We start from the raw sequence: 27,805 nt of genomic DNA, 5'->3' as shown, positions 1-27,805 counted from the left end.
AAGAAAAAAAAAAAAACAAAAAGGAACGGACAGAAAGAGCCTATCTCTGTAGCGTTTGATATATTTCGTTTAATTGATATGACGTTTTGACTAAAAATGACAACACTTTTAAATTTAGGAGTTAAATTTTGGCTATAAACGGTATACTATCCGTTGACCAAAAAGAGCCGAACAAATGGTGAAAAAAAAAAAACCATCTTTCTATAGTATTGCAATTTTAACCACGAATAACGAGGCAAAACAGAGGCAAACCTAAGTCACTCACTTGTATATAAACACAGCTCCGCACCATGTCTCCGTCGTGACTGTGGCACAAAAGGAGAAAGAAACCAAACAATTCTCGGTTGTGCCGCTTCAAGTCACAAACAGTCACCGATCTTCTACCGGGGAGATGGATTGTCGTTTAATTACTGCGGCGGTTTTTGCCGTCACCTTGTGTTCCATGATGGTCGTTGCTTATTCGGCAGATGTGAACAACCCGGGGAACGGGTTGCACGTTGGATTTTACAAACGGAAATGTCCCAATTTGGAGAAAATCGTGATTGACGTTGTGGCCAAGGCGGTAGAGAAGGACCGAAAGCTTCCTGCTGCTCTCATTCGCCTCTTCTTCCACGATTGCTTTGTCAAGGTAAATACAGTTTACTGTGCCTATTGGGATAACGCCTTTATTCCTTACATGTAATATATCATTTGTGGCAATGTCGTTTAGGGTCATGCATGTCAAATTGTGATTATTACTTAAAATATATTCATGAATGTACGTACAGGGCTGCGATGCGTCACTTCTGTTGGATGTCACACCCTCTGGCGAGCCCGTAGAGATGCTATCACCGGCCAGCTTCGGGGTCCGAGGTTTAGAAGTCATTGATCAGATCAAGGCTAGGGTAGAACAGGAGTGCCCGGGAACCGTTTCCTGTGCCGACATTTTAGCTTTTGCCTCACGGGAAGCTGTGGCTCTGTCCGGTTTGCCTCGTTACGAAGTCCCTGCTGGACGCCGTGACAGCCGCACTTCCCGTGCCTCCGATGTCATACTTCCTTCTCCCACAACACCTCTGGACGAGCTCATAGACTTCTTCTCCAGAAAAGGCTTGAGCCTTGAGGAAATGGTCGCCTTGTCTGGCGCACACTCCATCGGCACCGTCCACTGCAGCTTCTTCGATTACAGGATGTACAATTTCGCACCAGGTAAGCCGAAAGACCCTTCACTAAACGAAGTGTTTGCGGCTCAGCTTGCTCAACAGTGCCCTGCACCCAACACATTGCCCGCGGAGGAGGCTAAAAAGAGGTTTGTTGACTCAGACCCCACGACACCACTCGTCCTGGACAATCACTACTATACGAGCCTGATGCAGGGGAGAGGATTGATGGAGTCGGATCAGGTTCTGGCGATCGATCCTCGCACCAGAGGGGTGGTGGCGAAACTGGCTAGGTCTGATTCTTTTGCTCGGGCATTTGCAAATGCCATGATTAAGATGGGGAGAATCAATGTTCTCACTGAAGATCAAGGAGAGATACGGAAAAATTGTCGGAAATTTATCTAAATGACTAAGAGCACATGTTCGCTGATTGATTTTCCGTGTAACCTTCGCGAAGAACCGTGTTCTATTTTTGTAACAATTACTGTTCTTGTTAACTGACTTATTTGCTGATTGATTTTTCCGTGTAACCTTCGCGAAGCCAATCGTGAGGTTACCAATTCATTCACGTTATAACATGTGTATCTTGTCGAATTATCAGTGAGAGAGCTAAATGCTCACTTCTAACAACACTGATGTTATCCCTAACTTGATAATTATTACATGGCTAATCATGGGGTTACCAATTCATTCATGTTACAACACTTGTATCTTGTCGAATTATCAAAGAGACGGGCCAAAGACGCACTTCCAAAACACCGCGATATTGTCCCCAACTAAGGAGATTCACCCTACAAGCGGGGCCAAGGGACCCACCATCATCGCATTGGGCCAATGGGACCCACCCATCACGTGTCAGTACATGCTTGCTCCCTACCTTTGATACCATGTTAATTTAGGCTTATTTTAGGGTTCCAATTCTCGATATTATTCTTCTCAAGGAGGCAAATATATGTATTACTGACTTGATTTACAAGGTAAGGATGTGCAATAATATTTACTCTAATTATACGAACTCAAACAGGGAATAAAATCCACCTAATTACACAAAAGTCAACTCACTCCAACACTTACCACATACGGAAGTCAAATATAAATTTTTTACTCACAAACGACTGATATATCATTAGATTGTATAACTAATAACAACCTTCCGGAATTTTTTTTCAAAATACCTTGAATATCAACTTTCAACCTAAACCATATGATTAAAAGAGAAGAAAAAACAGATAAAATAAAATGAAATGGTTAAAGTTTTATATACAAAAAATTTGAAATAAAACTAGAGATAGTCATATCAACCCCCATTTCACTGATGACTCTCTCCACGTTACTCAACATATCTGGAAAATACAGGGAAGAAATAAATAATTAGAAACAAATTAGCATTTCATGCGTTGCAGATCATAACTTACCTTAAAATAATTCTCAGAGAAGGAAAAAAGAAGATGAAAGGGTAAAAGTGAAGCTACCTTGGAAGGAAGCATCTCCCCTGTAACTCTGATACATAACAAACATTTGTGTTAATACTTCATCACATGGAATCACATTGTTCTACTGATGAAGAACATTGTCTATGACGAGAAACTTTGAGGTGTTAGAAATAGTTACCGCGAGTTGGGATATGAGAATGGCTTCCGGTGAAATGACTTCTTGTGATACAAATGATTGTGCTGCCATTGAATCATTCAATCAAGGACAAATTTTCTGTTGAATAAAATTTCCGTTTACTGCTAAGGTCGCGAATGTACCTTGTTCAAAAACAGGTTGATAGTTCCCAAGTCATGAGGTGAAATTTGGAGGCATGATATGCGAGTTGAGATTGACAGACTCTGATACAGTTGATTGAGCTGCTCGTACATTCAATCATGATTAATGGTAGCAAAATTTCCAGTTATCTGCAAAGGCGTACATTCTACCTTGTTTAATTGTCTAAAAATAAATATAATTTACCTTGTTCAATGGTGCCACGATAGTCATTCAGCAATGCGGTGAAACCTGGACGAATGGCTGGAAAGTTTTGTTGAAAGTTATGAATATGCATCATCGGATGAGCATATGAGTAGTGCTCAGCTGCATTGCCAAAGCTTGGCAGTATTTGAGTGGTATAAGTCTGAACCGGAGTCATGACAAAGTGTGTACAAACCCTGGAAACACAGAAAAACAGCGTCGCAGCTCAAGGGGAAATGAAGAATTTAGGAGATTGCAGGTTTTGTATTTACTGGTCGAGGGGTGGCCTAGCCGAATAAATGAACTCACACTGTGATGAAACTTCAGATTCCATGTCAGTAATTAAGAGGTTCAATGTCGAAGATCCCCTGAAAAACAAAACCAATCGTAACTCTATTTCCATTGCAATACAGAGGAAAAGATATTTCATCTACTAACACACTGGCTTCTTGTTTGCAGTATGATTTCTTCTTCAAAGAGATCATAAATCTCTCTGCCTCATCGACCTACAAACAAGATCTTAGTTAACACAAGGGCATTGTGAGTTCTTGTAGCCAAAAAAAAAATAGAAGCATTGCGCAGCTTGCCTCGCCCACAGAGTCTCGATAGCTGACAAGCACGGCTCTGGTACCCTTGGAAGGAAGTCGCGGGTTGCATGAAACGTGAGGCCAAACATACTGCAGGTTGGAAACATAGTGCTCCTCCTGTAACATGTTAAGTCGTAATCATTCAAAGAGTTGCCAGATGAAATCTACGAATCTTCGAAAAACCCAACAAATTGGGAACAAAGAAAGTTTGGCCTAGAGGCTAGAAAAACAACCCAAAATCCCAGTAATCCTCACTGCATTACTTGTTGATTAAGCCACAGAAACAATAAAGCGGGGAAAATCATAAAAATTGAATGCTCAAGCATTTTACGAATCGAAAAGGAAATAACCAAACACGAGCTCAGGAAAATAATGGGGATTTAACAGCTAATTAATTAATATTAAACAGTTGACGTCTATCGAATACTTTGCCTGCAAGGTTACAAGACTCCTTTTGGGAAGAAGCAAAGAACGACGTCGTAGCAATCTCCGGCAGAAGCTAGCTATAAACAATCTAGCACTTGCTGAACTCGTTTTATTTATCATATCACAGACTGTTTGAGCTTAAATGTCGTTTGGCCGCCGTGAAAATGCTTAGTGTACGTATGGAAAATGGGCAAATTTATTGAGTCCCGATTGTCCTTGAGAGAAAACGTGGGCTCACTATACAACTTGGCCGGCGAAGCAGACGGTGAGGAGGACGTCGGAGGAGGAGGAGGAGTGATCGTGAGCGAGCTGTGGATGGAGCATAGCCAGGGAGAAGGAGGAGGAGACCCAGTTGCCAGCTGTCGATCGATTTCTGATTCTGGTGGACAGAGGGATGAGATCAGGACACGTGGAGTGGGCCGGATGGTAGCAGAAGAAGCGGGAGAAACGGACCTCCCACCGCTCTCTGACGGCGGCGCCGGAAGTCGTTTTCCCCGGGTTCTTCCCTCTGCGTTTCCTTGGTAACAAAGCAATACCAGTGCCGCCACTGCCTGCCATTTGTTTGTTTGTTTCGAGGCTCTGTTGGTTGTTGGGTTTATGCTTTTGGCCCCAACGCAGCTGAATTGAAACGAAACGGAATAAATGCAGACGGGCAAGGGTGTGGCTTTTCAAGTTTTCGTAAGTTACTATTTATATTTTATATTTAATTTTAAATTTTGAAATGATTTGTTATCGTATAATGTATGAATAAGATCATGAGATCTCTGAAAAAAGAATTCTTGCTAGATCATTTTTCAAAAACTATACAACTTTAACATGATATTTTTTTTGTCACTTAATACTATAGTTTAGTAATATTTTTGCCATCAAAAATAAATTCAAACAAAATTACTATTGTTGATTCCAGTGTTAAAATATAAAAATAAAAGAAAAAAGCAGCTATCACTTGGTACGATCTGATCATATTCATCTTTACTTAAAAGTGAGAGATCTTAAATTTAAATGTCGTGAATAACGAGTTCGATACTAAATTAAATTACTTATTATGTGGTTTAACCGAATGATCCATTCTCACGAAAATTAACATTAAATGTTAAAGTGCTAGAGAATTTATAAAAAAAGTCCGAAAAAATTCTCCTGCATTTCTAAAAACCACGTCCGAACGTTGAATTTTTAAAATAATAAATGATAAACAAAAGGTTTGGCGTGCATAGAAAACATCAGTACCCAACCGCACTATCTCAGTTTTGCGTTCTTCCCGAAGCGGCACCAGCACCAGCACCAGCACCATTAGAAGGAGGAAGAAGAAAACACAGCAACGGAGAAAAGCAAACCATGAAAGCTCTTCTCAATCAAGAACCTTCTCTTTTCACCTCCATCTCCACTACTTCCACCACCGCCAAGCATCGCAGCCTCACTCACCCTCTCACCCAAACACTCTTCAACCTCCCCGCATATAACGGCCGCCGCCTTACCGGAAGAAAACTAACCTTAACCACCAAATCCGTGTTGGAGTCCGTCACCGTAAAAAATTCAAACATCCCGGAATACGATACCCGAAACCCGACGATTTCATCTTCGTATCGGAGGTCCGGTATTCCGAAGCCGAATCAGACGGTGCTGGACGCTCAGACTAGGGTTTGCACGGGCCCCACACAGACCAAGCCTCTCGGCGAGGATCAGGCCTTCAAGGTGCTCGACACGATTTACAGATCGGTCAAGGGCGAGCTGAAGGATGAGGAGCCGGTGTCGAAGTCGCAGCTCGGCGCGTTTTTCGCGGCTATGTCGATTCGCGCCAACGCTTTTCCGGAGGCGACGCAGTGGAGCGAAGGCGAGATCCGGGCGATGAACCAGTTCTGGCCGCTTCTGGTTCGGGCTCTTCCGGCGGACGTGGTGTTCGTCGCCGATCCGGAGGGGTCGTTGATGGGCGCGGGAAGCTCAATCGGACCCCAATTCGTCGGGAACGGCGCTAGCGAGATGAGATTGGTCGGCGCCCTCCGGGAGGTCCTCGCCGGCGGCCACCTAGGATTTGAAGAAGTCCAAGGCGTGCTGCGAGACATTCTTCCGTTGAAATCAGTGGATGATGCGACGTCGTCCGATAGTGTGAGTGAAGCGTTGCTTTCGGCATTGCTGATTGGTCAGCGGATGAACAGAGAAACTGTCCGTGAGCTGAAAGCTTACTGCCTTGCATTTGATGATGAACTCGGTAAGCTCTAGTCTAATTAATTATCCCAATTAGTTTTTCTTAATTTTGTTTTCAGAGGATGAATTATTTGCTTAATGATTGATTAATTAGGTGATACTCCAATTGCTGATGTTAAATCACTTACTCACTATGGTGAACCTTACGATGGTAACACGCGTTTCTTTAGAAGCACATTGTTCGTTGCTGTGGTTCGATCTTGTTATTCCGAATCTTGCTTGCTTCACGGCTTGGATTGGATGCCGCCTAAGGTGAGCTTTCAGCTCTGCTCAACCAATTGACCCGATAGCATAAACTAATAGGGCCGGTTTGATAAAGTTTTTGTTTTTTTAGGGAGGAGTTACTGAAGAACAGATGCTTAAGTTTATGGGGGCAAATACGAGGTTAACCCCGTTGCAAGCAAAAGTACTTCTTGAGGTATATGTGGTTCCCATATACTTCTTGCTATGGTTACTCATCTCTTTGGTTTTATGTCTTTCGGGCTGCAGTTAAATTCTTTATCTTGTTATTTCAGGATGAAGACATTGGTTTTGCCTATATAAGTCAACGTGAAGCCCGCCCTTCTCTGTGTGAATCTCTAGCCAACATTTTGGCATGCTCTGCTTAGTATTTATTCTAATCGGGATGAAACTGATGATAACATTTGTTTGAATTCTGCAGATATTCATTAGTTAAGTTGAGAGAGCATATTAAGAAACGTCCCCCACTGGCAACGACCGAAAAGGTTCAGCAATTCGTGAAGGTAAGCCACATCACTGTTTTCTTTTAATAACTTGTTCGTAAGGCTCATCCCTTCTATTCTTATGGAAACCTCGACTGGCATTTTTATGCTGAGAAATCTGTGTAAAATCTAGAAACTACACAAAATATTATGCATGTAGAACTTTCTTTACCTTTCATGCAATTGATTTATCTACTTTAAATTCTGAAAATTTAGTAGGCATCAACAAATAACGTAATTTGCTCATGCAATGCCTCCAATCGAATTATTGATTGAAGTGATAAGTACCCTAGCATCGTTTTACAAATTTGGGCTGCACCATACAGAAATATGAAAAATCTATTGCTTTCTCAACAGGCCCGGGGGAAGGAAGCAATTGTTGCTGGGTTTTATCATGAAGGTTTTGAGGAGCCGCTCTTAATGCTTATGAGAAGAAGAGGTGTCAATGCTGGCTTGGTGGTGAAGGTTGGTACTTTGCTGATTATGCAGTTGAAGAGGATGGTGCTTCAAATACTAGTGTTTAATATTTTTCATCAACCTTTTTGAAATCTTAGATATAAGAATTTATAGTCTAACTTTACTATTCTTTTATCAACCGAGTAATTCAAATAAACTACTACCGTCTAACTTTACTATTACTGAAGGGTGAGGAAGGAGCTCTCTCAATGACAACCAGATTGCGGTCAGTAAATTCATCAAAAGGACTTCCTGTAAACTACTGTTCAGGGTTTCGTTCAACAAGCCTTGTATCCTCTTGTGAAGTTGATGGTTTGTTCATCAAGTCCTTATGTTCTTTTCTGCATTTTCTCATCCACGTGTAATAGTAGTTTTAAAGCTCTGCGTTATGCATGTAGCTGCCACAAATGTTGAGATTCTTGCATAAAGTATCCTACCATCGAAACTGACTCAAAAGTTTGGTTTGCAGGTGTTTCACGTCAGAGCTTCAGTCTAGAGGTTAATGCCGTAGACTATGGTTTTGAACCCACTGACACTCCAAGAACTGATAGATCGGTAATTCCTCCCATCTTGTGGCATGCACTCTCTCTCTCTCTCTCTCTCACACACACACACACACACACACATGCTTGCGCACCCACACACATGCACACACATACAAACACAGGTTTTTGCACTCTCATTTTTTTTACAAGCCAGCATTTTGTGACGAATAGTTACATTTTCTGCAACTTCAGGTTGTGAAGAATATAGAGTTGGGCTTAACAGCGCTTCGTGGTCACAAGGGACCAGCTTATGATCGAATAGTGTTGAATGCTGGAATGACTGATCACTTACTTGGATGTGATGGTGCAGAAGACATAACCTCAGCCCTGGATAGAGCCAGAGAGGCTATTGACAGTGGAAAGGCTCTAAAAAAGGTCTTGAATTACATAAGAGTTTCAAACGAAGTGTGATATAGGCCCGGAATTGAAGATAGGTAGATGTTGTGATAAAGGAGGAGAAGAGGAGGGATGTGTTTTCGTTTTGCTCTAACTAGAGGTAATTGTGCTCATTTTTCGCTTTCATTACAAGGTTATCAACTTATCATGCATCCACCTGAAACTTTATTGTGAATGTTATATGTTATACGTGAGTTGTGATACACGTCGTTGTTATCTTGTAAGGAAGGCTACTTCAAAATGTATGTGTGGCGGATAAATTGTTACAAAATTTTGATTTGTCATTTGAGTTGTAAATTTTTCTGTGTGCGCATGTGCCATGTAAATCTTTCTCGTTTGATTCGACTTGTAAAGCGAAGAATGAAGTGATCGTGTGCCTGCTAAAACGAATTACTTTTGACTTGTAACCGCAGAACGAACCAGCATTTTTAAGAAAGATAAATAAATATCAAAAGCTTTTGTTTGTTTTTGCCCGTATTTTTATATATATTGTATGCATGGAGGCTTTTTGTTTTTGGTCAAAGAGGCTTGTAGAATAACTAATAAGGATGTCCATAACTTGAGAGACATCTTTCTAAAGCTGTCCCATGACGCGTTTCTCAATTCAAACGTCCTCATTCGCGGGTCACCCGGCAAAAACTCATTCAAATCCAAAACTGACGTGTTTTTCGAAATGTGCAAAAAAGGGAACCAGATCCCTCTGGACCCAAAGAAACTGAGCCTACTAATCAAATGATCCGGGCTATTGAAATTTGATTCAACAGCTACAAACAGAAGGTCCTCTAAAAGTTATAATAATTGTAGCCGTTAGATCAAATTTCAGTGATCCGGATCATTTGATCCTTGGGCTCAATTCTTTTGGGTCCGGAGGGATTCGGTTCCACAAAAAAGGCACAATTCGCTAGATAAAAGCTTAAATGAAATGTAGAATGAGGATCCTCACCGGATTCTCATTGTAAGGATCTCAGAGATCTTCAAATCGTGATCGTGTCCGTTCATCGTACATCGTACATCGTACGATCAGTTTTCGTCAGGAACTGTTCATGTTTAATTTTAAATAAAAGTATTTAAAATAATTTCTAGCTGCACGATGTACGATTAACAGACATGATTTGAGAAGGGATCCTAGCATCCTCATTCTAAAATGTAGACAATCAAATCGAAAGACTAAAAATTATTGACTTCGCCAAATTGGCATGAATAATCCTTGAAAAAGTTCGAAAACTGATTTGGATCGTTGAATTACACTACGAAAATCCACAACTTAAAGAAAGTATATGCAAGAACCACTTTGTACATTATCAACGGTTATTCGCGCTTGCCCTATTCCCAGAGCTACATTATGGCCGACTGACTGAACTTGGGGTTTTATTGTTATCCAAGTTCTAAAGTTGGCCATCATATCTGCTAAACAAAGTGAAAAATTCTTCGCCGCAACCGCATTCTCAAGTGCCTTAACTTTCTCTATGCCTGATAACTCCTCTATAGTCCATTCAACCCCATTATTGGAAGAAAGGGTGGGGCAAAAACATAACAAAAACCAAAGAGGACACTTTCTATCTAGTGCTCGTAAGCTACTCTTACATTTGAAGAGTAGTCGCTATGGAACCAGCAAGGCTAAGAACTTCAAATGGCGGATTGTTCTTCACATCTTTCACTGTCACCGGACACGAGTCCGTAATCCAGAAGTAGGTCAGCCCGTGATCGGGGTGCCCTGGTTGCAAAAAGAAGGAAGGAATGCACACAGGATTTAGAAACTGTACTTGGAAAGTCTCAAACAAGTTAGCACCAAATAGTAGTAAGTAGAGGATGTAATACCTCCATAATCACTTTGAAAGCGTTCCCATGATCGATTAGGAAAGATCCCATGCGTTACATAAGCACTGATTTTTGCCGCTCCATGGGCGGCTAAAACTTTCTGAAACAAGATGAGAACGTAATATGGCATTTCAGATTAACTTGTGAACAAATGGAAGGACTCTTTTTCCTCTCTGAAAATGAACCTAAAGCAGGAATCTATGTGGCAAGAAATGCAGCATAAGTCAAATGTCCATCTACTAGCCAAGAAGTCAAGTTCAAGTCCCAACCTATGGACAAGTTAATACTTTCCCATGCCGAATAACCGTATTTTATCTGAATTACATTGTTCGTTGTGTTATGGCCAATATTATAGAGTTAACAGCAAGTAAGAAGTTCACTCAGGACCTGGATACCTGGCATTCGATCAAGGTACCACCAGACTGAACCAAATCATCAACAATCACAACATGTCGTCCTCTAGGGTCTCCTTCCTTAATACGTACAATTCGTTGGTCACCTTCCCGAACTTTAGCACAGACAATCTGCATTCAACTCTTTAAAGGTTAGGCAGTCTGAGAAACATAGTTAAAGCAAGCCGTTATACAGTAAATGTAAGGCTCGTGAAAGTGTCAGTGAAGGAGATCGCACAACATTAGTTGAAAAAAAAAAAAACACTGTTTAGCTGTGCCTTTTACACAAGACTATAGGCTTTCAGATGGATATCTATGAGGTGTATTGCACAGGCATCAATAGTCAGATCCTTAAAGTCAAAACAATCAGAACAAACGTGATGAAAATAATACAATTATCATATTTATGCTGTTTTAATGAAGACTCTTAGATGATATTTTGATGACTCTAAGAATTAAACACAAAAACATGCACAGGTAATTGATCCTCCTCGTTACTAGGGAGAGAGGAAAACATATCATACCGTAGGGAAATGATGTAGCTGCTTATGAAATCGTTTCCACGCACCATCATCAGGAAAAGCAATGGATATCTAAATTGTGAAGATAATCAGTATACAATGTCAGAAATAATTTTTTTTATGAATAATTACTCCTTATCAACATCTAAACTCCTAGGACTCAACAGAAAGGGGAGGAGAAAACAGTTTACATTGTCGGAATCAGGGAGCTGCTGGAGCCTATTTTTGAGCAAGGGGATCCCGCTCTCAAAGCACGGTAAGATATTATCACCAAAGTAAAACCGCTCCTAAACACGCAACAAACAATCAAAACAACAAGGTCAGGTAATCGGTGCACATTGCTCATCAATGGACTAAGTAGCTAAGAGAAGGCAAATTTGTTTACTAAATGTGGTATAGAAAAACCTGCAAGGCATGGATATCATAGATAACTAAACTAGTAGGCCCTCCCATCGAAATGGGAATGTTTGACAAGGCCCTGGCAAGCGTGAAAGCGGTGGCGACATCTCCCTCATCCTCCATACGCTCCGAAGTCCCCGTCGGAAAAAATGGAAGCACCAGAGTGAATGAGGAGATGAACAACTTGGGCAATGCATAAATCACAGAGAGCTGCTCAAAAATCACCGACGGGGAGCTAAACGAGGCGAGAAACGCCACATGTTGCCCTCGAATTCCATGAGCATTGGGTATGAATATGTTGGGGAACCCATCATCAAATTTCCTAAAAGAATCCAAATTTACAAAAATTGAAGCACAACAGAGCCAAATTCCACAAATTAAAAATTAAAATTTTCAAGGCAAATGCTCAATTGCCACGCTTGCAGTCGGAGCTCTCACCTCCAATTAATGCTGCGGAGCTCGATGGAGTCGGACTGGGCGGCGACATTCTCGGCGAGGGCTTTGGTCTCGGCGCAGTAGAAGAGGCAGACCTTCTTCGCCTTCTTCACCGCCGAATCGGAAGCCATTGACAATTGGGGTTCGGAAGCGTCGCGGAAGACGTGAACCGGAGAGTCCGGCTCGATGGTCAGGTTGTGGCCGAAGCTCTTGATCTCGCACCTGATGATGTTGCTGCTGTTCTGCTTGTTCTTCCTAAAGGTGGAGGCTTTGATAAGGAAAGCGGCCGAGGAGGGATCGGGAGATTTGGGCGCGGGTGGAAAGTTAGGGTTTTGGAAGGATGGCGGAAGAGGTCGAGTGGCCGCCATGTGGCGGTCACTGGTGTGCTAGTAGAGCGCCGGGCTGCTCGGTGCTGTGTCTGCGTGGCGGCTTTGGTTGGTCACCGGTGTAAGGCTATAGTTTTAAATGTACGCAAATGCCCATTTCTGCACGACGTCGTCGCGCAAAATATTAGTTTTTTATTCATTTTTTAATTTGTTTTAGATCTATCTAATTTTTTTTTTTTTTTTTTTTGTTGTTGGATTTAGACTTAATTACAAAATCTTGATTGAAAAAGAAAAAAACTCATACATTGATTAAAAAAACTGCTTTTATTGACCTCATCATTGAATTAAGTTCACCCAATTAACTATATTAAATGTATATTATTCTAATTTTACGGGTAATTTTCTTTGAGTTTGTTGATAAAATTCATGGGCGAAAGTTGGATTTTAGACTTGAGTTTCAATTGATGAAGGGTTCGAGCACAACTACTTAATCAAAATCGAACCAAATCAATTATTTTGTTCAATTCGATTTTTAATTTGAAACGCTACCTTAATCTTCAAAAGTAAGAATTTAAAAACTCAAGAGCAAGAGTAACTGTAGTTGCGAGGCAAATATCAAACCAAAGCGATTTTATTAAGTGTCTCAACAAGATGACTAAATTTAAATTTTATAAATAATGAGCTCAATATTAATTAATTTCTTTTTTTTTTTTTTTAATAAATTTGTTGTCTAAAAAAATTTAAAAATTTGTATAAAATTACACAACGTGCAAATTATAATAAAAAACTAAATCGGCTTCGGCTTTACACCACTCTCCACATTTAACAAACCAAGAGCCAGAAACATGACTTACAGTCCGAAGCGTGCCATGGCGGAGCTCAGGCACTCCATCGCGGTGGGGGCTCGAGCCACTTCTTCTCCAATGAAGCGCGACGAGGACTTCTCCCCTCTGATCTTCGACACTCAGCCCCAAGACGACGACGACGGCCGCGGTCGCCCTCCCCACAAAGATCGCGACCGTCCCTTCCTCTCCCATTTCCAATCCATCTGCCCCTCAATAGCCGACGACTCCAACAGCTCCAGGATCTCACTCTTCATCGTCATCGTCGTCGTCGCAGTCTTCGGCCTGGTCTCGATTCTGGCGATCGTGAAACGAGTGGTATGGCTTCTTGGTGCTTTTTCTGTTCGGATTTCTGGTGTTTGGCAATTGGGATAGACAGTCTTGCTTAGAGCTGTGCAATTCGATGTTTTTCAATTGGTTTGTTTGGCTTTGTGTTGCAGAATACTCCTTACTTGTGTAAAAAAGATGGCATTACTCTTCACTGTCCTCTTGTAAGTTGGGGAAAGCTGTTTGCTTGGTCAATGTTAGAATTTCGGTGACGTAATTGTGAAATTTTTTAATGTGAATTTACTTTTCTAGGTCAAGGAATCGCCTTCGCTTTGGGAGAATCCGTATTCAGCAACCACGTCTTGGAAGCCCTGTGCCGAGCGCCGCCTTGGTGGGATTTCAGGTGAGCTGAGCTCTTGTTTTTGTTGTTGACGTGTTGCACTAGATCTATGATGTTCTTTATTACTATGTCTAGTTCTACCTTTCTAAATTTAGAATCTTTCCGGCATTGTGCAGATCTTCCACCTGAAAACGAAACAACTGGGTACATATTTATTCATGCTGAGGGTGGCCTAAATCAGCAAAGAATTGCGGTATGTTCTACTCGGTCTTATTGTTAATCTGTTCAAGAAATCTTTATTTCTTTATTTCCCCTAATTTGTGCACATTGTAAGAATGATGTGAAAGAATCACTTAGAGAAGATGTAAGACAAAGATTTCACTTTTTCAAGAAAGTTCTAGAATTGGCATTGCACCGAGACTTTTCTCAAGAGCTCCTACAGATTGGTTGCAATGTTAAATGGTGGCTGAGACTGTTACAGATTAGTAACAATTAGTTTGCGGTAACAGTTAATCCGTTACAACGACCATAATATGTTTTCGTGCTTGGTGTCCAGCTGGGGATGGCTGTCTGACTAAGGCAACAGCTTGTCTGCCGGTGCGGCACTGCGGTTGATTTGTTTGCTTGTTAGTTTGTCTCTCTTTCAATGGCTTTAAGTTCGTTACATTTGCTCTGCTGTTGTTTTCGTCATAAGAGCTTGACTGATCTTTTATGCGACATTGTAGCTTGGCTGAATTTCTTTGTTCAAATATAAAATTGTTCACTTAGCTACTTTTTCAACCCCGTATTTTCCATTGCTTTTCCATGGTTTACAGAAAGCAATTTTCCATTGGATTATAATGGTTGCGCTAGTCTGATTGCTTATTTGCATATTAGTTTGAGATATGGTTCTGTAAGTTTATTTGTATTACTCCTTTGGAAAGTTATAGCTGGGTGATTCTGCCTTATCGTTGTATGTGAACTGTCATGTGTATGTTTTCCATGCAGATATGCAATGCAGTAGCTGTAGCCAAAATAATGAATGCCACCCTTATTTTGCCTGTGCTGAAGCAGGACCAGATTTGGAAAGACCAAACGTGAGATTTTGCCTCTATTTTTATACATACTGTCATATTAGTGTAAAGTCATAAAAACAGTATATAACTATATACACAATTAAATAACAGGCAAATACCATTTTGATGTTAATGGTCTCTGTTACAGATCTTGAAAAACTAATCTTTTTGCTTTCACGCTTTTAAAGATCTTTTGAGAGTATCCCTATTTGAAATTGCTTCATAAGATCTTGTTTTGGGATCTCTTATGCTTGCAATTCTTGATTTGAGTATTACAACTTCTGCAGGAAATTTGAAGATATCTTTGATGTTGACCATTTCATTGATTACCTGAAGGATGATGTACGAATTGTTCGTGATATTCCTGAGTGGTTTACTGACAAAGCTGAGCTATTTACAAGTATAAGGTTAAGCTCTCTCTCTCTCTCTCTCTCTCTCTCTCTCTCTCTCTCTCCACCCAACACCCCCCCCCCCAATTTGTATAGATTTTTCTCTGCAACTCACACTGATTTGTAAATTTTTTTTCTTTAGACGAACAGTAAAGAACATTCCAAAATATGCTCCTGCTCAATTTTACATAGACAATGTTCTGCCGCGAATCAAGGAGAAGAAGATAATGGCCCTAAAACCTTTTGTCGATCGACTCGGGTAAGTTGGGAATTCTTATACAGGTGCTGTCGAAAGCTCACAAGTCACACTTTTGTAGAAAGAAAAGGACTGAAAGTTTCTTTTGTCTTTAAAAAATGTAAGTGTTTATATCTGTTAGAAGTCAACAATGTATAACAAGCTAATAATATCATACCTCTCTGGTTTCAGGTACGACAATGTCCCTCAAGAAATCAACAGGCTAAGGTGCAGGGTGAATTATCATGCCCTTAAATTTCTTCCTGAGATAGAGGAGATGGCTGATTTATTGGCATCAAGGATGAGAAATCGCACTGGAGGTTCCAATTCTTACATGTATGTAACATTGTGCTTAAATCTATTCAAATTTCTGGTAATTGTACCTTAACTTCACTAACAATTCTACACTTGCAGGGCTCTTCATCTTAGGTTTGAGAAAGGGATGGTAGGCCTATCTTTCTGTGATTTTGTGGGCACAAGGGAAGAGAAAGCTCTAATGGCAGAATACAGACATAAAGAATGGCCGAGACGGTACAAGGTAAATAGAATACCTAGGTCAACTTTATGGAGTCAGAACTTTGAAAGAATATCAGTCTTATTGTGTTTCTTTTTCTTTTGATGGTGATTTTGGTATGCAGAATGGTACCCATCTATGGCAACTAGCCCTGCAGAAGCGAAAGGAAGGGCGATGCCCCCTTGAGCCTGGGGAAGTGGCTGTCATTCTTCGAGCAATGGGCTATCCTAAGGAAACTCAAATTTATGTTGCTTCAGGACAGGTTTATGGTGGCCACAACAGGATGGCGCCGCTGAGGAACATGTTCCCAAATCTGGTATGAACTTCTTATTTATTCTACCATAGCACTACTGACTGAACTTGTCTGGTGAAGACAGCCCATTAGTTTTTAAGTGTTAGTAAATCAGATCTAAAAGATTATACCCTTTCCGTTATTAAGAATATCTTACTTGGATGACTAGTTGAATTCAGAAAAGGAGGTTTCGAATAATTCTAGCTGGGGTTACTTCGGATAACTAGATAATCTTTTAAAACAGGAAACTTAGGGGATATGTGGAAACTTCTTCACTTGAAATCCTTCTTTTCTCCCTCTTGATTGATACACTCATTTCACCATCCATAAAAGGTAACGAAAGAGGAGTTGACGGCTAAGCAGGAATTGGATAAATTCAGGAAGCATGTGACTAGCTTGGCAGCGCTTGACTTCCTGGTGTGCTTGAAGTCTGATGTATTCGTGATGACCCATGGAGGCAACTTTGCTAAGCTGATCATAGGGGCACGCCGGTACATGGGTCATCGTCAAAAATCAATAAAACCAGACAAGGGGCTGATGTCTAAATCTTTTGGGGACCCTTACATGGGCTGGGCAACCTTTGCAGACGATGTAGTAGTCACCCACGAAACACGAACTGAATTACCAGAAGCGACCTTCCCCAACTATGACTTGTGGGAGAACCCTCTAACTCCTTGCATGTGTAAAGCTTGAACAAAATATATGGTTGGCAAACTTAATACACTTGATCATTCCAAGAGCCCGGAGAATGTATACCTGTGAAATGAAATCGCGAACTTCTCCCGGAAAGGTTTGAAAGAATGTTGCACTATGTGATGAAGAAAATTGAGGGAAAACCAGGGCATGCATCAAACTCATTTGGGGTTGTGTCAAGAATGTCAAATAGTTTTGCCTGTATCATTATCAGAACTGTGTAAATTATTAGAGAAATGTGAAAGATGTTTTTCGGGTTGTGAACGCTGCTTGAATCATTCCGTGCTGATTTTTTGATCCATTATTTTAGCACCTAGCAGCCTAGTCCATGGTGTTTAGTTTATTTTAGTACTTTGTTAATCGAAAATTTATCTTACTACTCTTTATTTATAAAAGTTGAACTTAAAACCTTCATTGAAGGGGCTAAGACCTCCTTTGTAAGTCTTCAAAGAGGCTTGTGTTATGCCTTGGTCCTCGGATGGAGTAGTCTTCCTATTCCCTATACTTTTTTGCAACGAGGAAAATAGGAATATTATCAAATCGTAATTATCACGAAATTGTAAAAAAGAAATAAATTACCCAAAAATAGGGATCAAATGAAGGTCCACGCAGATGTGTATTTATGCAAGGAGATGTTCGTGCCTAGTCAGATGGGGTTATTAAGAGTGGTCCATATTTTGTTTTTCGGCTTAAATCCAAATCTAATATTTTGAAAATAGTGGTAATATGAAATGTGATAAAATCAGAAATAAGATCACCTAAACTTATTTAATACGATCAAAACCATATATGTGTTTTAAATAAGATAACCATATATTTGCTTTAAATAAGAGAGGAATTTATGTATACTCAAGTTTCGTCTTTGAACACTCTTATTTCTCTGAATAAGTGTGATCGTGACATGAATAAAAAGCATTCAATAATCAATTTCATTTTTGGGTGGGCATGAGTAGGAACTTTTGTATTATTTTTTTTCTCAAATCAAAGTGATATTTTGCACTAAAGGTGAGAGAAGTGTTTGAACTTGAGATATACAATTCTTTAGGAAGTGCCTTTAAAATAATTAAAAACATTTTTTGTGAAAATATTTTTGAAAATCAATCTTTGGTAAAAATCTAAATAGATCCTGGACATTTTAATTGTTTCCTGCAAGAAGCACATATTTGATGTTTTTTTCTAGAAGCGTGCTTTTGTAACTCAAAATCAATTTCACTAAAAATATTATTAATTATTTTAAAAATACTTTCAAACAAGTATGTAATAATCATGCTAAATACTAGAGAATCTATAACCGTCCAACGATTAGAATCAATTTAAATTATTTTCGGTACATAGGAACAACTTTGATAAATACTGATAACTCTCGGATGAAGAATTAGAACGAAAACAATTCATTAGACAATGAATGATTGATTCTAAGCCATCTCAAAAAGGCAGGATTAAAGACAAAAATAGTGGCCAACATTCAATTTGTAAACAATAAGAATTTGGAACTTGGCACTTGGCATTGACCAACACTAACAGATAAAATCGAACATTCATATCAGTAAAAGGACATGTTTCCCACGTCAGCACCAAGCGAGGCACAATAAACAAGATTCCATAAGAAAAAAATATTTTAATCTTCTTCTTCCCGGTTGAATTTTTGTAAAAGAAAACTAATGAAAAAATGTTCGAAAATTTGAATTTTAACAATAAAAATAAAATAAATGATAAAATGAATAATATTAAAATTAACTTTTTAGTATAAAAATATAATTTTTCGTTAAACCTGAATAATACTGAGAGCTTTTCGTTGAAATTCCAATTTTATAATAGTAAGTATCAGCTATTCAAACAGTACTTCATATATAACTATATAAATAAAAAATTTGATATATTTTTTTCGTATATATTCATGTATTATGACATGTAGAATATCAACGCTAAAAAATTTCTGTTCTTTTAAATAGCATTTCGTCATTTCTTCATGGAGACCAAAAAGTGGTTATAACCCAAGAAGGATCAAGGCTGTAACATGTCGGTGTCATACCTAACTCCATTGCCGGCTGTTTGATTCCGTCGTCTGAATTCCGGTCTGGTCTGGTCGAATCGAATTCCCAGTGCTTGAGTCAAAGCTTCAGCCTTCAGCCATGAATGTCTCCTTGTTCCTCTTCACCTTTCTCTGCTTCTTACTCGGTCTGTTCACCCAGAGGTAAAAACCCAGTTTTACTGTTTACCATTTCATCATCTTCTGTTCTTCACTTGCTCTGTGTTTACTGTTGATGATAAGCATGATCATTTACTCGACAACCCAGAATTTGTTTCAGTGTTTCTGTGAGATTCCATTTCAGAATTGTTAATTGCAACTTGCCCCCTCATTTATTAGTATTTGCATTTGTGGCATTCTTCTTTTGGGTTTCTGAGCTCAAATTTACTAATCTGAAGATTTGTGTGAAACTGAGGAATGTTGCGTGTTGGATTAAATGCTATCACTATTATTTTGTTTTTACCTTTTTTTACTTGGGTTTTTTCTGTTGCTAATTTGTTTTATTTGATGATCTCAATGTTTCTGGTTTTGTGATGCAAATGGTGGTTGCAAATGTACGCTGATTTCAGGGTGTCATCACAAGATCGCGCTAGCACCCCGCCGAGAGGTTGGAACTCGTATGACTCGTTTATCTGGACTATTTCAGAGGAAGAGTTCTCCCAAAATGCTGAAATTATGGCAAAGCAGCTCCTTCCTCATGGATATGAGGTGTTTGATGGAATACGATCGGAATTTGGTTTTTTTTGTTTCTTTTTTCGCATTCATTTGTATGTGTGAGAGTGTTTTTATATATCTTTGTATTTTCACTTCAATGCAGTATGCTGTGGTGGATTACCTGTGGTATAGGAGAAAAGTTCCAGGTGCTTATGTTGATTCTCTTGGGTTTGATGTGATCGATGAGTGGGGGAGGCCGATACCTGATCCAGATAGGTGGCCTTCGTCGAGAGGTGGGAAAGGGTTCGCTGAAGTGGCAGCAAAAGTACATAGCCTCGGTTTGAAATTTGGGATTCATGTCATGAGAGGAATAAGTACACAGGCAGTAAATGCAAATACCTTGATCTTGGACACCAACACGGTAATACTACTTAATCACACCAACAAAGATTCTGAAAAAGTACATAGCCTCTCATTTTTGTAGTGATTATATTTTACATAAGTTTGGAGGATGCATCAATTAATGTACCAGTTTATCATTAACAAAGGTTCAGAAAGCACACACATATGGAATTCATTTTTATCTTTGAAAACATAAGTGGTGCAATGGGGGAAATTGAAGTCTTGGTATCAGCATTTGATCTCAGTGCTTTAGTTTTCATTCTCGTCTTTTATCAGGGGTCTGCTTACAAAGAGGCTGGAAGAAATTGGACTGCAAAAGATATAGGGATCAAGGAGAGGACTTGTGCATGGATGCACAATGGTTTCATGAGTGTGAATACTGAGTTGGGCGCTGGAAAGGCCTTCTTGAGGTCACTCTATAAACAGTATGCTGAATGGGGTGTTGATTTTGGTAATTAACAAAAGTTCCCGTATTTTGTTCAATATTAAGATTGCTTCAGTTATGGATGACGACGTAAATCATCAGGATACTCCTCTGATATTATTAGCCAAGTCCATGCTTTATCTCTTGCTAACTCTGTCATTGGTTGCTTCTTTTACCCACCCCCTTGCAGTGAAAAATGACTGTGTGTTTGGTGAAGACTTAGATGTACCAGAAATAACCTACATTTCAGATGTAATTCTCTCTCTCTCTCTCTCTCTCTCTCACATACACACACACACACACACACACACACAAAAACATGAATCTTCATCAATATTGTGATGGAGAGTGGGTGCTTAACAAATAATGCATACTTCTCCAGATTCTGAAGCAACTTGACCGTCCTATATTGTATTCTCTATCTCCTGGAACCAGAGTAACACCTGATATGGCCAAGGCTATAAGTGGAATGGTCAACATGTACCGTATAACTGGGGATGATTGGGATTCATGGGGAGATGTTCTAGCCCATTTTGATGTAACCAGGTGATTGACTTGTTTTTCAGTACAAGGTTTCGTTCAGATTGACTTTCGCATATTCTTTGTTTTTCGTGTGTGCTGAACACAATAAATTCCGTATCAGGGATTTTGCTGCTGCTGATATGATAGGAGCCAAAGGCTTGCTAGGGAAGTCATGGCCGGACTTAGATATGCTTCCATTGGGATGGCTTAGTGATCCAGGTCAGAGGAGTTAGCATTTTTATTTCCTTTATATGGGAATGAATATTTTCCTTTCAAGATTCTAAGATAGATGACTGAGCTCTATTGACGCTTGCCTGATGTGCTTGGTTTCATACTGATGGGTTGTCATCGCACTGCATTTGAGAGCGAAAACGATCAAGTTCAATATCTAGGACCAACTGTATCCATGTCAATTCGGCTGAGCAACTTCAACCGGATAGTTCTAGAATATCATTATAAGGCATTGCAGGGTTATTTATCTCCTCGAAATTTAGAAAATCTGAAATGCACTTTGAGTTTTATATTTGATGAGTGGTTCTCATAATTTCTGTTTCATATTTTGAAATATTAGGTTCAAATGACGGTCCACACAGATGGACTAATCTCGGTTTAATGGAGCAAAGAACGCAGGTACTTACATGAGGACGATTGAGTCTTTTAAGTCCTTTTTTATTCGCTGAGCAATGTTTTTGACCTTGTGTATTTATTTTCACAGATGACTTTGTGGTCAATGGCCAGGTCTCCTCTTATGTTTGGAGGGGATATGAGACAGCTTAATGATGTCACAATGGAACTCCTTGCAAATCCTACCGTGCTGGAGATAAATTCTTTTAGCTCAAATAATAGGGAGGTATGTTGAATACACAATTCATAAAATTATAAGAAAAAAAATTGTTAGTGGTTGCAACGTAAAATCTTATTTTTTTGCATTTACAGTTTTCATACGTTACCAGTAATGTGAGTACAAAGGCCGTTGAGAATGATGATCAGGTTCACACCTGGCAATCAAGAAGACATCTGACAAATGCGAAAACTGCAAATACACATGCTCTTGGTCTCACTACCTGTGCAGATGCAAAGGCAATTGGTTGGTCCTCTCAAGCTCTTGACCAAGATCCTGAACACATCTGCTGGACGGCAAACTCAAGGGGCAAACATCAGGCACCTTTTTGCTTAAACAAGAGAGAATCTCTCCTGGCAATGTAATATTTCTTTATCTTTCGCTGATCTGTTTTTCTCAATTTTATTATGTTTACTTGCGCTGTTCCGAATTTGATAAATCTGGTTTCAATGCTGATATAGAGATGAAGACATAACGGACAAACAGCAATATCAGGGGAAGGTCAATTTATTAGCCAATGATGGAACGGATCGCTGTTTGCATGCTTCTCCTAAACAAAAGCTTACTTCGAAGGACGTTAAGAGAGGTTTCTTTTCACCTTGTAGATGGGATGCAAACCAGGTATCTTCAGTCCCAATACATAGACTTAATCCATACAGAATTGATATCTTGCAGACACCATTGAGTGTCTAATCTGAACAAGTTGTACGGAATGAATTGTATCGTGAATGAGTGACTTTTTGAAATGACGTATTTGAACTTAACAGATGTGGGAGTTGAACCCCAACGGAACCTTGGTGAATAGTTATTCTGGCCTCTGTGCAAGAATTGATTCTTTATTTGAAGGTAATAAATTAAAAAACGAGTGCCTTTTCGTACATTGATTCTGTCAGTGAGTCTTGAAATTATGTTTAAATCATGGTTTTAACTTACAAGTTGATCACCTGTTCAGCTAAAGCCGACACTGATGTTGCTCGCTCTTGGATTGCAACTGGAACAAAAGGTTTAGCATATTTCTCAATTCTCAACGTAACTGGTGCATATTTCTCGATTGTGAATTCTGATTCTGTTTGCGTTTCTGCAATTACAGGAGAAATATACATAGCGTTTTTCAATTTGTTCGGTGATTGGGCTACTATAACTGCACAAAGAGCAGACATAGTCAAAGAACTTCCAATGACAAACTTGGCCAGAGGTTCTTGCACGGGATCGGAAGTATGGACCGGACAAGACTTAGGGGTAATAGGCGACGCAATTTCTTTTTCGGTCGTACCGCACGGGGCTGCACTGATTGTCCTGCACTGTATTTAGGTGCAGGATAATCCAAACCATTTTTTAGGTGTAGTTTTGCTGCTTGTTCTTCATGTTCTTTCTTGTTCAGCAAGTAAGAGGGAAAGGGATGTGGCATATGCTGTAATATTTAATCTTTAAGAATCAGTGAGAATGATAATTCCGTTTATTATATTTTGCACCCTCAAATTTGGATGGAATTGCGATTCCGTAGTTCATTTGAAATACCTGCCACTCCAAAGAAAACAAATATAAATACAAAAGTGCCAAGCGAATTTAAATAAATACATAACAATAGGCTACCTTTTTTCATGGTTCATGTGATGACATCACACTTTCAATTTGACTATCGTGGTTCAAAACTGTCAATTAAAGACTTGTGATGAATTTTGTTCATAATTACAGTTTACGTCCAAATTTTCCTTAATTTCTCTCTTCTTAGTTAGTATAAATGCCAAATTTTTAAATTTTGGTCGTCGAACATAATTCAATGATATTGCAAGACCACCACGTGATGGATACAAATTTAAGGGAAAGAAACACACATTGTACTCCAAAAGCTACATCACTAAGCACGTTACATATCCAACAAGCAACTACATATAACTTCATCGTGTACATTTTCGGATATTTTTGGTAATTACAGGAATGATTACGGTATGTTGGACGTCAATCTGAAACGATGATAAAAAGAAAATAATTTGAACAAGAATAAAGCGTAACGTCAATTTTTTCGCATTTCATATCCGTCGCATGATGAGTAAAGCCTAATAAATTTTTTAAGATATGAAATTTGAATTCAGAAAGTCTCGGTACAATTTAAAAATAAGTGCCATTTAATAATATAACCTCACGATCATCTCTCATATGTGCACATAATTAGTGGATGAACAAAGCTTGAAGCATGAAATAATTAAAGCAACAGAGGTGGCTGATGAAAAATATCTAATTCTATTCGGCTACGTAAGCACACAAGTCACACTGTGTAAAGATAATTTTATAAAATTAATTAGTTAATTAACTGTCACATTTTAGTTCCACTTAAGACATACATATCATATCATCACGTGCGGCAGACCCAACTTTTAGTTTGGAATATTATATTTATTAAAATTATTACCGTCACTAGCGGCGGTAATATCTTAATTCATTTCCTACCTCTTTGGGTTGCTTAATCTAATCTCTTGCAGTAAACTAAGGGAGCATTTGAGAAGTGTTTTTTGATGATTGAAAGTGTTTTAAGTACTGATTTGGTACTGAGGTGCTTTTATAAAAAGTGGGTATAAAAAAAGTTGAGCTCAAAAAGGTGTTTGATAAACACTTAAAAATACTTATTTTCATAATTTTGGATGAAAAAAAGCTAAAAACATGAAGCATAAAAAATGAGCTTATTCTCACAACACAGCAGAAACAGTTTTTTTTCAAAGCACAGCAATACCAAACCAGCCCTAAGAGTAAATAATTTTTGTTGCAAAAACATTAAAAGCACATAAGTGTAGTTTTCAAGAAGTACAAGTTTTGTGTTTCTTGCAGAAGGCATTTCAGATGCTTTTTCAAGATTAACTTGCATTTGTACTAAAGAATTGGTTTCAAAAATATTTTCTCTAACATCATTTTCAGTTAGTTAAGTACTTGCAAACGATCTCTAACTCAATCCAAAAACATTGAATTCGTATATTTGATAATTGGACAATAGTCAAATTTTTATTTAGTTGATTTGTAATATGAATATTTTTATTTTGTTGTAATTGCCGTGGAGTTCATATCCGTCAACGATGAAAGGAGGCATCACTTAATTAGTATTAATAATTGTTTTCTATTTACCCATAGAAAACGAAAAAAAAAAATCAATTTAATCTCTGGAAATGGCGTTTTACTGTAGTAGTAAAAATTAATTATGTCTATGCACTATGTGAAGAATCGTTCTTATAATTCTCAACGTTACTAAAAATTAACTATTTAATCCACTAAGACTGTAACTCTACTAAAAAAATCAATTTAATTCCAAAAAAATAATCCTTTTTACAAATTTACTATTATTAAAAGGAATTGTTATTAGCACTCCAAAATTCTCATTCTACACTCCTAACTTTCTATTTTAGAAAGAAAAATACACTTGGGAGGAGTGTAAAATAAGATTTTTAGAATACCGATAACACTTTTCTTATTAAAAAATGAAAAAAATTCGAAACGATTGTAATAATTTAAAAATGATGAGTTTCAAATAGGGACTATCCAAGACCCTGTCCACAGGAATATTTGGACCACATGCAAGATACCTTACGACATTAATTTTGTAATGTTCTTTCCCTCGTGGCGAACTATTGAACCAACCCCTCATTTATAAATATCGTAAATTCCTCACTCCTCTATCCTCATTGAAACTTTCGCGGCGGACAACGAGGGAAGACGGTGCGCACTTTAAGGATCTCCAATTTTCTTGCTCTCCACCTTCCAGTTTAACCAACTCCCTCACTTCTCTCTCTCTCTCTCTCTCTCTCTCTATCTAACATTTTCCCGACTTTTCTTTTCCTCTTTCCATCGCTTTCTCTGCATCCAAACATGAACTCCACGGCAATTACAACAACAACACTGCCTCATTTCTCCTCCTCCCGCTCCGCTGCGGCCGAATCATCCTCAAACCGCCAATTCCACAACCTTATACCGGCCAAGTTGAAACTCGACAAACAAAACAACAGATGTCCCTTATCCATAAAATGCATCCCCAATCGAGGAATTCGAAACCCGAGCGCGTTGGCCTTGACGGCGGCGGAGGCGCCTCCGTCGAAGGCCACGGTGATGGTGGCTGACAAGATAAAACGGCTCGTTTTGGAATTCAAGTCCCTGGTGGAGCCAATCGACCGCGTGAAGCGGCTACTACACTACGCAGCGAGGCTCCCGCCGGACAATGTGTCGGCGCGGGAGCCAGAGAGCCGAGTCCAGGGGTGCTCGACGCAGGTGTGGGTGGAGGCGGAGATGGACGAGGCGGGGAGGATTAGGTTCCGGGCGGACAGCGACTCGGAGATCTCGAAGGGGTTCTGCTCGTGCCTGATTTGGATGCTCGACGGCGCGGAGGTGGGTGAGGTTTTGGCAGTGGAGACGCGGGATTTGGAGGACGTGAATGTGGGGGTGTACGGGAAGGTGAATTCGAGAGTGAACACGTGGCACAACGTGCTGCTGGCGATGCAGAGGAAGACTCAGGCTTTGGTGACGGAGCGAAAGCTGGGGATACGGGGGACTAATGAGTAATGAGGTCAGCGGTTAAGCCATTACTCTATATATATATATATATATATATATATATAGAATGTAAAGTAACTATACAATCACATGGGCAAATACTGAATGTTAATAATCAAACGGATCTTGGGCATCTTGAAGATCTGCTTGATCTGCCCATTTGGTATCAGAGCCAAGTGGTTGGTAATTGCTTTAGCATCTATCTGATCTATTTCTGATTCATACATTCTTATATTCTATCTGCATTTCTTAATCGTCGGTCCTCAGTTCTTCTTTCTTCCAGCCAAACAGTAAGACGTGGTCCAAACAATAAGTCCCAGGAGAGGCATGAGCGGAGCGCATGAGCGGGGGAAGAGTCTAGACATACGAGGAAGGTGAATCTTTTAAGTCTTGCATATAGCATATTTGTTTTTGTGTGCATCATGAGTAGATTATTTAGATCTAATTCAATAGCCAGCACTAGCTCTAGATCCAACTTAGGAACTATACCTGACATTGTCAATGAGGAACAAAAACTTGATTTTCAAACAGATGAAAGTATTGATTTTTCTGACTGGAATCTTCCAAAAGTTTCAACCCAAAATATTTACAAGAAAAAATGGTCTTTGACCTCTTTTAAATCCGAACATCACGTCAAAACAGTTGAGAAGGCTTATGCTCTTAGCAAAGAACATGAGACTTGTCAATTATTTTCTCCGGAACAAATCAAAGCGCATCGCAAAAATGGTCATAACTATCTTCATATTGGTTTAGTTCAAATCGCAGTTAAACCATTAACACGAAAATGTCTTAACACTTCTATCCTTTTATGTCTACGCGACGCTAGATTTACTGATTTCAACGATAGTATCCTCGGAATGATCGAATCTAGTCTTTACAACGGACCTATCCATTTTGATTGTTTTCCAGATCTCACAATAAGTCTTTTCAGACCCACATGTTTTAAAAGCTCTTACTCTCAATATCAAAACCTCCGGGTACCAAGTCCTGGAAGGAACACAACCTTTGGCACTTATTTTTAGAATTTATTACAAAGTCACTGGCACAAACATGAATTTTCAAGCTTTGAACAAAAGTCCTCGTGACCACACTCTTTTGATCCAAACAACCCAAGAAGGCGCAAACATAAGAGTACCAAGAACCATTAGGTGGTCAGACATCAGTCTCCCTTCAGATTGGTGTTTAATCAACGAAAGTAAACCGGTTTCCGTCCAAAACAGTCTTGTTAATCTTGACAACATTGAACAATATTTTGACGGCACTGTAAAAATCAATTTTGATCGACCAGCAAGGCAATCTTGCGAATCAGTACATTCACACAAATCTTTTGCTCCTAGCAGACAGTCTTTTTCTGGATCTACGTCAACCGATAGACTGGGTTGAGATCAAGATTTGATCAAATCTTTAGTAAACAAAAAGTTAAAAGAGCAGGAAACTGCACAACAAGATTTAATCAATGATTTGC

At 39.3% G+C, this 27,805-nt stretch overlaps 6 protein-coding genes and 1 pseudogene across 8 annotated transcripts; 5 read left to right on the top strand and 2 right to left on the bottom strand.

The window, feature by feature from the left end:
- Positions 1-328: 328 nt before the first annotated feature.
- On the top strand, positions 329-1,647 carry LOC103949926 (peroxidase 57-like). Its single transcript, XM_009361065.3, has 2 exons — positions 329-628; positions 768-1,647. The coding sequence occupies exons 1-2, from the start codon at positions 392-394 to the stop codon at positions 1,539-1,541; spliced, it is 1,011 nt and encodes a 336-aa protein (XP_009359340.2). The 5' UTR covers positions 329-391; the 3' UTR covers positions 1,542-1,647.
- A 679-nt stretch (positions 1,648-2,326) lies between these two features.
- On the bottom strand, positions 2,327-4,665 carry LOC108867440 (annotated as a pseudogene).
- A 599-nt stretch (positions 4,666-5,264) lies between these two features.
- On the top strand, positions 5,265-8,889 carry LOC125477817 (anthranilate phosphoribosyltransferase-like). 2 transcript variants are annotated; one of them, XR_007258719.1, is made up of 10 exons: positions 5,265-6,305; positions 6,396-6,553; positions 6,636-6,719; positions 6,817-6,869; positions 6,963-7,044; positions 7,381-7,488; positions 7,668-7,791; positions 7,949-8,034; positions 8,217-8,521; positions 8,640-8,889. XR_007258719.1 is itself a non-coding variant. In XM_048585298.1 (9 exons), exons 1-9 carry the CDS (start codon positions 5,285-5,287, stop codon positions 8,433-8,435), a joined length of 1,935 nt encoding a protein of 644 aa, XP_048441255.1. In that variant the 5' UTR covers positions 5,265-5,284; the 3' UTR covers positions 8,436-8,623. The 2 variants fall into 2 exon arrangements, 1 of the variants encoding a protein (XP_048441255.1); XM_048585298.1 differs by lacking the exon at positions 8,640-8,889 and having other exon boundaries at positions 8,217-8,623.
- An 809-nt stretch (positions 8,890-9,698) lies between these two features.
- Positions 9,699-12,439, bottom strand: LOC103949804 (ribose-phosphate pyrophosphokinase 4). 2 transcript variants are annotated; one of them, XM_009360918.3, is made up of 7 exons: positions 11,989-12,436; positions 11,557-11,872; positions 11,343-11,438; positions 11,155-11,223; positions 10,634-10,762; positions 10,239-10,338; positions 9,699-10,134 (listed from the first exon to the last, which is right to left on the bottom strand). In XM_009360918.3, exons 1-7 carry the CDS (start codon positions 12,351-12,353, stop codon positions 10,001-10,003), a joined length of 1,209 nt encoding a protein of 402 aa, XP_009359193.2. In that variant the 5' UTR covers positions 12,354-12,436; the 3' UTR covers positions 9,699-10,000. The 2 variants fall into 2 exon arrangements, 1 of the variants encoding a protein (XP_009359193.2); XR_007258673.1 differs by having other exon boundaries at positions 10,085-10,134; positions 10,626-10,762; positions 11,989-12,439.
- Positions 12,440-13,156: 717 nt separating this feature from the next.
- Positions 13,157-17,202, top strand: LOC103949803 (protein PECTIC ARABINOGALACTAN SYNTHESIS-RELATED). Its single transcript, XM_009360917.3, has 11 exons — positions 13,157-13,471; positions 13,594-13,644; positions 13,733-13,823; positions 13,937-14,013; positions 14,748-14,836; positions 15,103-15,222; positions 15,347-15,463; positions 15,632-15,775; positions 15,854-15,977; positions 16,078-16,269; positions 16,579-17,202. The coding sequence occupies exons 1-11, from the start codon at positions 13,157-13,159 to the stop codon at positions 16,936-16,938; spliced, it is 1,680 nt and encodes a 559-aa protein (XP_009359192.2). The 3' UTR covers positions 16,939-17,202.
- Positions 17,203-18,857: 1,655 nt separating this feature from the next.
- Positions 18,858-23,295, top strand: LOC103949802. The gene is made up of 14 exons (XM_009360916.2): positions 18,858-19,132; positions 19,537-19,675; positions 19,785-20,042; positions 20,300-20,474; positions 20,638-20,699; positions 20,830-20,993; positions 21,091-21,188; positions 21,541-21,599; positions 21,685-21,819; positions 21,906-22,171; positions 22,272-22,431; positions 22,578-22,656; positions 22,763-22,813; positions 22,901-23,295. The coding sequence occupies exons 1-14, from the start codon at positions 19,071-19,073 to the stop codon at positions 23,119-23,121; spliced, it is 1,929 nt and encodes a 642-aa protein (XP_009359191.2). The 5' UTR covers positions 18,858-19,070; the 3' UTR covers positions 23,122-23,295.
- A 2,197-nt stretch (positions 23,296-25,492) lies between these two features.
- On the top strand, positions 25,493-26,380 carry LOC103949805 (sufE-like protein 2, chloroplastic). The gene has a single exon (XM_048584648.1). The coding sequence runs from the start codon at positions 25,663-25,665 to the stop codon at positions 26,347-26,349; it is 687 nt and encodes a 228-aa protein (XP_048440605.1). The 5' UTR covers positions 25,493-25,662; the 3' UTR covers positions 26,350-26,380.
- Positions 26,381-27,805: the final 1,425 nt, after the last annotated feature.

The sequence above is a fragment of a genome, unplaced genomic scaffold (genome assembly GCF_019419815.1).
Source record: "Pyrus x bretschneideri cultivar Hongxiangsu unplaced genomic scaffold, Pyrus_bretschneideri_v1 Contig22, whole genome shotgun sequence".
Taxonomy (NCBI): Eukaryota; Viridiplantae; Streptophyta; class Magnoliopsida; order Rosales; family Rosaceae; genus Pyrus; species Pyrus x bretschneideri.
Note: the sequence above shows the minus strand (reverse complement) of the source record. Positions and strands in the feature narration are given on the sequence as shown.

What these genes read in the sequence shown, in the direction of transcription:
- LOC103949803 (XM_009360917.3), top strand. Translation starts at nt 13,157, where the DNA reads ATGACTTACAGTCCGAAGCGTGCCATGGCGGAGCTCAGGCACTCCATC. An exon ending in TGGCGATCGTGAAACGAGTG is followed by an intron (nt 13,472 to 13,593) that starts GTATGGCTTCTT and finishes TTTGTGTTGCAG; the next exon opens with AATACTCCTTACTTGTGTAA. An exon ending in GAGCTATTTACAAGTATAAG is followed by an intron (nt 15,223 to 15,346) that starts GTTAAGCTCTCT and finishes TTTTTTCTTTAG; the next exon opens with ACGAACAGTAAAGAACATTC.
- LOC103949926 (XM_009361065.3), top strand. Translation starts at nt 392, where the DNA reads ATGGATTGTCGTTTAATTACTGCGGCGGTTTTTGCCGTCACCTTGTGT. An exon ending in TCCACGATTGCTTTGTCAAG is followed by an intron (nt 629 to 767) that starts GTAAATACAGTT and finishes ATGTACGTACAG; the next exon opens with GGCTGCGATGCGTCACTTCT.
- LOC103949804 (XM_009360918.3), bottom strand. Translation starts at nt 12,353, where the DNA reads ATGGCGGCCACTCGACCTCTTCCGCCATCCTTCCAAAACCCTAACTTT. An exon ending in CTCCGCAGCATTAATTGGAG is followed by an intron (nt 11,873 to 11,988) that starts GTGAGAGCTCCG and finishes GGATTCTTTTAG; the next exon opens with GAAATTTGATGATGGGTTCC. An exon ending in CTTTCAAAGTGATTATGGAG is followed by an intron (nt 10,135 to 10,238) that starts GTATTACATCCT and finishes TTTTGCAACCAG; the next exon opens with GGCACCCCGATCACGGGCTG.
- LOC103949802 (XM_009360916.2), top strand. Translation starts at nt 19,071, where the DNA reads ATGAATGTCTCCTTGTTCCTCTTCACCTTTCTCTGCTTCTTACTCGGT. An exon ending in GTAGATGGGATGCAAACCAG is followed by an intron (nt 22,432 to 22,577) that starts GTATCTTCAGTC and finishes TGAACTTAACAG; the next exon opens with ATGTGGGAGTTGAACCCCAA. An exon ending in AATTGATTCTTTATTTGAAG is followed by an intron (nt 22,657 to 22,762) that starts GTAATAAATTAA and finishes TCACCTGTTCAG; the next exon opens with CTAAAGCCGACACTGATGTT.
- LOC103949805 (XM_048584648.1), top strand. Translation starts at nt 25,663, where the DNA reads ATGAACTCCACGGCAATTACAACAACAACACTGCCTCATTTCTCCTCC.
- LOC125477817 (XM_048585298.1), top strand. Translation starts at nt 5,285, where the DNA reads ATGATAAACAAAAGGTTTGGCGTGCATAGAAAACATCAGTACCCAACC. An exon ending in TGGATTGGATGCCGCCTAAG is followed by an intron (nt 6,554 to 6,635) that starts GTGAGCTTTCAG and finishes TTGTTTTTTTAG; the next exon opens with GGAGGAGTTACTGAAGAACA. An exon ending in AGGTTCAGCAATTCGTGAAG is followed by an intron (nt 7,045 to 7,380) that starts GTAAGCCACATC and finishes CTTTCTCAACAG; the next exon opens with GCCCGGGGGAAGGAAGCAAT.